This window comes from Suricata suricatta, chromosome 8, assembly GCF_006229205.1.
Source record: "Suricata suricatta isolate VVHF042 chromosome 8, meerkat_22Aug2017_6uvM2_HiC, whole genome shotgun sequence".
In the NCBI taxonomy this organism is placed as follows: domain Eukaryota; kingdom Metazoa; phylum Chordata; class Mammalia; order Carnivora; family Herpestidae; genus Suricata; species Suricata suricatta.
In genome coordinates, this window is record NC_043707.1 from 572,229 (window position 1) to 580,124 (window position 7,896).

General features: G+C 64.9%; 1 protein-coding gene across 1 annotated transcript; it reads right to left on the reverse strand.

Moving 5' to 3' along the window:
- Positions 1-275: 275 nt before the first annotated feature.
- On the reverse strand, positions 276-5,420 carry WDR24 (WD repeat domain 24). The gene is made up of 8 exons (XM_029949267.1): positions 4,149-5,420; positions 3,102-3,279; positions 2,294-2,966; positions 1,654-1,772; positions 1,454-1,575; positions 1,255-1,359; positions 837-1,177; positions 276-709 (listed from the first exon to the last, which is right to left on the reverse strand). Exons 1-8 carry the CDS (start codon positions 4,627-4,629, stop codon positions 356-358), a joined length of 2,373 nt encoding a protein of 790 aa, XP_029805127.1. The 5' UTR covers positions 4,630-5,420; the 3' UTR covers positions 276-355.
- Positions 5,421-7,896: the final 2,476 nt, after the last annotated feature.

Genomic DNA, 7,896 nt, shown 5'->3' on the forward strand with positions numbered 1-7,896 from the left:
CGGGCCGGGCCCGCCAGCGTCCAGAGCGCCAGCAGCAAGAGCGGCCGCGCCCCCGACGCCATCGGCCTGCCGCGGCGAGGCATGCCGGGAACTCCGTCGTCACAGCAACGGCCCGGAAGCACCTTCCTTTGGCCCGCCCCGGAAGGAAGGGTACTTTCGAAGGCGGAGCGAGGCCCCCGGACCCGGGCTGGCGGACTTGGCCAGTTCCCCTGGCGACGCCGCCACCCACCCCAGTGGCCCAGCGCGGAAACGAGGCCCTCGGCGGCACGACAGGGTGACAGGCAGCCTCAGACTGCGGCTCCCGCTTCCTTTATTTGGTTCGCACGCCCCGCCGCCCCCGCCCCGCGCAGGCGGGTCACGAGTACTCGCACAAGTGGCCGCAGCCTGCGGGGCAGTGGGAGCTGCCCTCCAGCCACTTCATGATGTGCTGCAGGTGGCCGCCGTGACTGCAGCCCTGGCACCACACGAACAGACCCTTGACCACGTGGTGGCAGACGGCACACATGCTGGCGCAGCGGTGGCACCGGTCACAGACCCAGCCGCGGCTGCTCATGGGCCGCTTGCAGTGGCTGCAGTTGACGTGCAGGGTGGTGGAGGCCTGGTTGAGGCAGCTGATGGCGCGGCTGGTGCTGAGCTTGACCACCTGGTTGGACACGTTCCAGAGGCAGAAGCGCTGCAGCAGGTCGATGTAGGACGTGTACCAGTGCTCCTGGCCGCGCGGAGAGGGGAGGGCGTAAGAGGCGCGGAGCGGGGCGCGCCGGGTGCCAGGGAGGGCAGACATCTGGGGGCGGTCCTGGGAGTGGCAGGGAGGCCCTCCCCGAGACCCGGTCACCCACCTGGGTCTGCTCATCGATGTCCTTTCGCACACGCTCACCCAGCACAATGAGCACAGACACGGCCATCTGCACGTCACCCTGCTCGGCGTAGAAGCGGAGCATGTCACACACCAGGGCGCTGAAGAAGTCAGGCGGCAGCCGGCTGTCGTAGAGTGCGTGGGACACAGAGAGGAGTGAGAAGGACGAGTCCATGGGGGCTAAGGAAGCCGCGTCGGCCTCGCTGCCGCTCACGTGGGGTGAGTCGGCCTTGTCCTGCAGGTGCTCAGGGCCAGGTGGAGTGTCCACAATCTCGTGGCGCAGCGGGAAGGCCTCCTGGGGCAGCACATACTCAGGCTCCTCCTCTGCAAGGCAGGGACAGGGAAGGCGGGGTCTGAGCCTCTGGCCCCGCCCCCGCCTCGCCCTCCCGGCCCCAACTCACGATGTGCGTGCTCCGCATCCAGTAGGTACAGCTCGTCGTCCTCGCCCTCCACGTCGCCCAGCAGGTAGTCTGCGGGCACATCGCTGCCCTCCGTCTCTTCGTTATCTGCGCACGAGGGAGGGTGGGTGTTCCAGAGGCAGCTGCTTCTGGGATGCCCTGGCCCCACTCCCGTCAATGCCCTGCCCACCCCCCAGCCTACCCTCATTGGTGATGAGTGTGGCTGAGGAGTCCAGCAGCACCGTGTCACTCCGTGTGTCACCCTTGCTACGGTCCAGCCTGGTCTCGCTGCCCAACCCTGGGGCCATATCCTTCAGGTTGAAACTGGGGGCAGGGAAGACTGATGGGTAGATGGCTTCCAACAGTCCCACCCTCTGAGGACAGCCACCCACAGGCATCTACCTGTTCATGAGTGGCAAGCCACAAGAGCTGCCCTTGCCCACGCTGTGGTTGAGGCTGGTGGCAGGCGCCAGGCCAGGGCTACAGTAGATGATCCGCAGCATGGTCCAGGTCTGTGCCACCTAGGGGGCAGGCACCAGGCACTCACCGGGAGCCTGGGTCCCTGGTACCCCATGTAGCCCTCCCCCCCGCCCACGTGGATGGAATCACAGCCTCTCGATGTTCAGCGGCCCCAGGGAGCCAGCATCTTAGCCCACCCCAGCTGGGGAAACTGAGGCCTATGCCAAAGGCAAAAATCCTAGCCTCCATCCTACAGGGGGAAAAGACAAAAGCAGAAATTGAAGGCAGCAAACGCAGACATGTGCCTGCCGTCCCGAAGAGACGAGAGGCTGTGTGCACCTCTGCAGTGGGTGCACGCCAGAAGAGGTCACTTGAACCCCGTAACGCCCAAGACCTGCACCCAAAGGATGGCACTGCCTTCGGGCTCACAGCAGGGTGCTGGGCACCCTCAGTTACCAGGGTGCCAGCTGGTGCTGGCAGCAGCCAGAGCTGAGCACAGAACCCTGGACGGGGTTTGGGTATAGCAGTCAGAGGAGCCCCCAAGGTCACGGCCCCGGGGACGCCCTCAGGGCACCCTACCTACCTGGTTCCGGCCAAGGTCCCGAGCCACTCTGGCGTTGTGGTCGCAGAGCTCGGCCAGGGGCCGGCCGGCGAGGGCGTACCGCTCGGCCGTGTCGGCGAACCAGCTCATGCTGCCGCTGCCCGGCTCCATCTCAAAGACGCTCAGGGCGCTGGAGGCCAGGCCCACGAAGGGCTCCGCGGGGTCCGGCTTGCGCTTGAAGAAGATGGGGTGGCGCCGGTCGCCGGCGCAGGGCTTTCGCCCGGGCTCCGCGGCCACCAGGCTCTCCTTGGCGGCAAAGGCCAGGTCCCCAAAGAGGCCGTAGCAGAGGCCCTCGGGGTTGGCGCGCTCGACAGGCTGGCTGGCGTCGCGGAACAGGTGCTGGCACAGCGTGCTGTCCTTGGAGCCGGAGAGCAGGAAGGAGGGGTCGTGCGGGTGGCGCCAGGCGATGCCCGTTGTGGCGTCGCGGTGCTCCGCGAACATGGCGGCCGGGACGAAGGGCCGGCGCACGTCCCACACGTAGATGTTATGGTCCACCATCATGGAGCAGGTGGCCAGGTGGTGGCGGCACTCGGGCCGCCACTTGACGCGCGCCACCGAGGCGATGGTCTGCACGCAGTGCACCTCCTTGGCGCGGTGCGTGCTCACGTCCCAGACCTTCACCATCTTGTCGCGCCCGCCTGTGGCCAGCCAGCCCCTACGAGAGGTCCAGGAGACGCTCAGCGGCCTCCTCTCCGGGGAGGGCCCACCCTCGGCCGTGCAGGTTCGGAGGCAGCCCTCCCCTGCGCCCATCCGTGCCACCCTCCCGCTTCCGCCCCTCGCCGCCCCACACCTGTCCTCAGGGTGCCAGTCGCAGCAGAAAACGGGCCCGTTGTGGGCCGTGAACATCCTCTCACAGCGGTCAGGCCGCCGAATGTCCCACAGCTGCACGTTGCCGTTCTCAAAGGTGGAGGCGAAGGTGAAATAGTCTCGGATGCTGAACTGGACATCCCGCACGCTCTCAGACTGGCCTGTGGACAGGGCGGCGGCGGACGGAGAAGGTGAGGGGCCAGCCCACGGGCGGCTCCACGAGAGGGCAGCCGCGGGCGGAGGCCTTGCACTGACTGGACTGCCGTCACCTGCCTGCCCATGACCACGCCGGGAAGCCTAGGAGACGGGGCCAACACCCCAAGCCTGCCTGGTGCGGACAGACGCCTCACAGAGGGCGCAGGGTGGATCAGGTCAGGGAGCAAGATGCCAGGCGTCCTGTGGCTTTGGAAGCAAAAACATGGACCTCGATTTCCCCTGGACTCTGCATGTGACGTGAGCATTCGCACAAAGCCGCGGCCTCTGGCTTCCGTGCGGGTGCTCCGGCCTCAGTCCCATCCTTTCACCTTGACCTAGAGCTGCTGGGTCAGCTCCCCCCTCCCACCGCGCCAAGACCAGAGACCCAGCTTTTCCACAGTGCAGGTAACTCAGGGCTGTTTCGAGAGCCCCTCCACCCGCCAATTCTCTGAGGCAACCGGGGGCTCTGCCCTGTGCTTCACTTGGGTCTCTTCAAGGTGCACAGGGGACAGCCGGCCTTGAGCCAGCTGTCAAGGAGCTGGGCCTGCTGGGAAAGAACTTGGGGGGCAGGGGCAGGCAGCACTCTTCTCCGTCCCTGAGCTGAGGACCCTGGAGGGCCCCGTGGGCTTCCCTCAGGGAAGTGGCCCGAGGCTCTGAGGCGGGAAAAGAGAAGGCAGCCAACCGAAGCGTCTGCTCAGGCTCCGCCTCGTCCCGGGTGCCACACCCGCTACCCCCAGGCCGACCCCCAGCCACTCCTGCAGTGCTCGCGGGAGCACTCCTAAGACTGGATGCTCCCCCGCACTTCTCCCGGGCCCGACCCGCCTCAGGGCCTCACCAGAGAAGGTGCTGACGGAGTCCTTCCTGCGGAGGTCAAAGCACTTCATGAAGCCGTCCTGGGAGCCGCTGAGCAGCACGTGGGCTTCGGTGGGGTGGAAGCAGACTTTGTTTACGGTGCGCTTGTGCTCCGTGAACAGCTGGTCCTGCTTGTTGCGGGCCGGCCGTCCCAGGTTCCACGTGACCACCACGCCGTTGGTGGCCGCCGTGGCCAGCAGGTTCTCATCCATCTGGTGCCAGACCACGTCGGCACAGCTCAGGTTGAGCGAGGGCTTGCGGCCCACACGTAGGTTCAGCTTCTCCACAAACTGCTCGTCCTCGATGGCGTAGATCTTGAAGATGCTGCGGCCCGCCACGACCACCTGGGCGGCATCACGGCACACACTGATGGCATTGGCTGGCGCGTCCAGGTGGCAGTGCATGGTGCGGCCCGTCAGCGCGCTGCCACCCAGGGCCGTGGTCACTCGGGACATCTTCTCCATGGCTTCCCCGGGTGGTGGGGACAGGAGGTCAGTGAAGTGGGCTGGTCAGGTCAGCCTGGAGGGGCCTGTCAGTTCAGACCCGCCACCCTGCTTGGGTCCCCCCAAACTGCTTACTCCTGGGCCGGTGGGTCTTGGGGAGCCAGTTCAGGACCGTTCGCCACTCCTCAGTCAGAAGGAGACACGGACTTGTGGGGAGCCCCTATCTGGTCAGTGCCCGCTCCAGCCCCCAACAGATCCCGGCGGCTACTGGACCTTCAATCAGTCGGTCCCTGCAAGGATGCGAAGTAGTCCCCACAGTCCCTCCCGGGGCCTCGGGGCGAGGAGGCAGAGGGGCCAGAGAGGTGCGGCGGCCACAGAAGGACTTCAAGGGCCACGCCGTTTAAGGAGCCCGAGGGGTCTGGCCGGACGCGAGGCAGGAGACACCGGCGGCGCCGGGCAGAGGCGGCCGCGGGGTCACGGCCGGAGGGCTCGGCGAAGCCTCTCCCTCCGCCGGCACTCGAGCCATCGCCTAAAATTGCCGGGCCGGGCCGGGCCGGAACCGCCGCGCCGGAAGCAGCCCTTCTCTTTCCGGCCCGCCTGCTCGCCGGAAGTGGTCCGTTTTTGTCAGCCCCTCAGCGGAAGCGGGCACCACCCTGCAAACGTTCCGGATGCGGGAGCCGAGCTGGTGGAGGCGGAGGAAGGGTCCCGAACTGCGGGAAAGGCGCTGCCCTGCGTTCCCGCGGTTCCGCCTGAGCGCTTGGTCTTTTGATGCTGGTGCTCACTGTGCCCCAGCGAGTCCAGCCGTCCCTGACCGAGGCCCTCCCGCCGCGTCCACCTCCTTCCTCACTCTCCCCTCGACCCCACCCGGTGCCCCCGACCTGAACCTCGCTCAGCTGTCCGCAGAGCTCCCCCCCACCGCTCCGCGAATCACCCCCAGACCCCCGGCCCCGGCCTCTCCTGGCGGACTTCCAGGTAAGGCCGCTTACATCGCGGCTTCCAGCCCGCCCAGCTCTTTCCTGCCCGGGCTGCGCGGCCGTTCCCCGCCGTTCCCCGCGCGCTCCCCTCTGCAGGAAGCGGCTCCTCTCCACGTGCCAGAGTTCAGCCTAAGGGTCTCGTTTTGAGAGGTCTTCCCCGGCCCCCACATCTAACATGTGGCCTCTCCAGTCACTGTCACCTCCACAGTGCTTGTCAAAGCGTATTCCTTCGTTTCCTGGTTACTGCCTGTGGCACACGAGTGTAACCTCCATCAGGCGGGGATCATGCCTCTCTTGGTCTCCACACACTCCAGTGCCGCACAGCTGGTTCACAACCCCCCCCCCCACCCCGGGGCAATCGAATGACCCTCTCGGGGCCGCCCTTTCCTGGTTTTGAGTCCTGTTCTGTCCTCGCTGTACTGTACGGCTAGAGTACATCCCTGTCCCCCTCTCAACCTCAGTTCCCCAATGCGTGAAACAGGGCTCATTTTTTGCCCTTCTGGAAGGATGGGCTAGATACTAGATACTATGAAGTTAATATTCTGTGTCATGACTTTGTTATCACTGTCTACTCCCCAAAGCAACGAAAGGTTTGGGACCTTCTGTGTGGGTCACTGGCGTGTTTCCAGTGGCACCGACCTCCATGTGTTGAAAGAACCAGATACACCTTCCCCTGCTGTGATCTGCTGACCTAAAGACCACTCAGACACGTGTTTTTACAACTTTTTTAATATATATTTTTATAAACAGGTCACGTGATAAAATAGCACAAGAAACACTTACCAAATATAAGGTTATATCTTCCGCATATACAGGAGAATGAGGTCGTTATGTACAATAAGAAAATGATTTTAGGGGGTGGTTGGTTTTGTTTTGTTTTCCTCTCTCCCCTTAATTTTTCCTCCTACAGTCGTTGGAAATATCACAGCTTCAGTTGCATTAATACTTTGGACAAATGGACAGCTGCCTCCTCCCCACTAGGGGGCTGTGGGGGGAGGGGCTGAAGAAACTGGCTCCTGACCACCTCACCCGGAGCCTCCTGCGGGCGCTCCAGGACAGGGAAATCTTTGGGCTGTTGAACCGTTTCTCTGCTTCAACAGCATCTCTCGCTCACTCTCGCTCTCGCTCGCTCACTCTCTGGCTCTCTGGAAACTGGTTACTCTTCCAACCAGACGGGGGTGGGGGGGGTCCCAAGATTGGGTGTGGGCACTGTATTTGCTGGGGCTCAAGGTTGGGAGGGAATGGGGTCCCAGCCCCCTCCTCAGCAATTGCCAAGATGCACCAGCATCCCCAGGACTTCCGTATGTCTTGGGATTGGACAGAACATGGCGAGAGCCCATTTGGGCAGGCAGAGGTTTGGGAAGCTGGGGAGGGGTGGGGGCAGCTAGGAAGGAGCCCTCCCTCCTCTGGATGCTGAGGGTGTGCGGGCCGCTGTAAGTCTGGAGTCGCTGGCTGGCGCTGATCCTGGGCCTCGGCTTCCAGCTTCCCCCTGCCAGAGGCCTGCCCAGGATAAAGCGTGTTGCTGAGGAGGCTGGGCCCAGCTGGCTACAGGGACTGGTGTGGGGTCCAACCAGGGCTGTTTGCAAGGCCTGCAGGGCCTGAGGGTCGCTCCAGTGCGTGGTTTCTCAAGATGGTGGTGTCCTGGTGGGGTTGAGGCAAGCTACAGCCGGGCTCGGTTAATGCTGATTATACCAATATCACTGTTAGCCAGGCTGTTCCTCCCTCAACACAATGCCGCCCCAGTCTGGCCCTCCACCGTAGGCCTGGCAGTGGGGGATGGGGCAGGCAGGGGACTGTCTCATACAGTGGCCAGGAAAAAGGGAGGTCTCTCGGGTCAGGCTGGCATGAGGTGGGGCAAGGGTGGGAGGGACTTGGGCTCCTTGGAGGGCCATGGCTTTGGCGGTGGCCTGTTTCCCCTCGCACCCCTCCGAGGGCTTCAGGCGCCGTGCAGTGAAAGATGCGGGAAGCCCTTGGGGCTCTTCAGGCCCCTGTGTCCTGGGGGACCCAGCTCCCCTCAATCCCTCTGGGCCCTGCCCGAGATGGGGGGACAGCGGGGAGACAGAGCGGGGTGTGGCGGGGAAGGCGGTAAGGGCGGCCGTCAGGAGAGCTCAAATCGCCCCCAAGGACCGAGCCCCGGCCCCCAGCCCCCCAGCGGGTGGACGAACGATGGAGGCGGCTGTGGTGCGGCGGCGGGCGGGCGTGCAGTGCGGGCACGAGGGGCATGCACAGAGTCCCCGAGTGTGCGTGCGTGCGTGGGGCTGGGCCCGCCCACCGCCCCCCTCCCTGCCCGGCGCGGGGCCTGGAGGGGCGCGGG

Coding starts and splice junctions, on each gene's coding strand:
- WDR24 (XM_029949267.1), bottom strand. CDS start 4,629: ATGGAGAAGATGTCCCGAGTGACCACGGCCCTGGGTGGCAGCGCGCTG. Junction 2,967..3,101: donor GACTGGCACCCTGAGGACAG/GTGTGGGGCGGC, acceptor GACCTCTCGTAG/GGGCTGGCTGGCCACAGGCG. Junction 1,576..1,653: donor GGCTTGCCACTCATGAACAG/GTAGATGCCTGT, acceptor CCCTGCCCCCAG/TTTCAACCTGAAGGATATGG.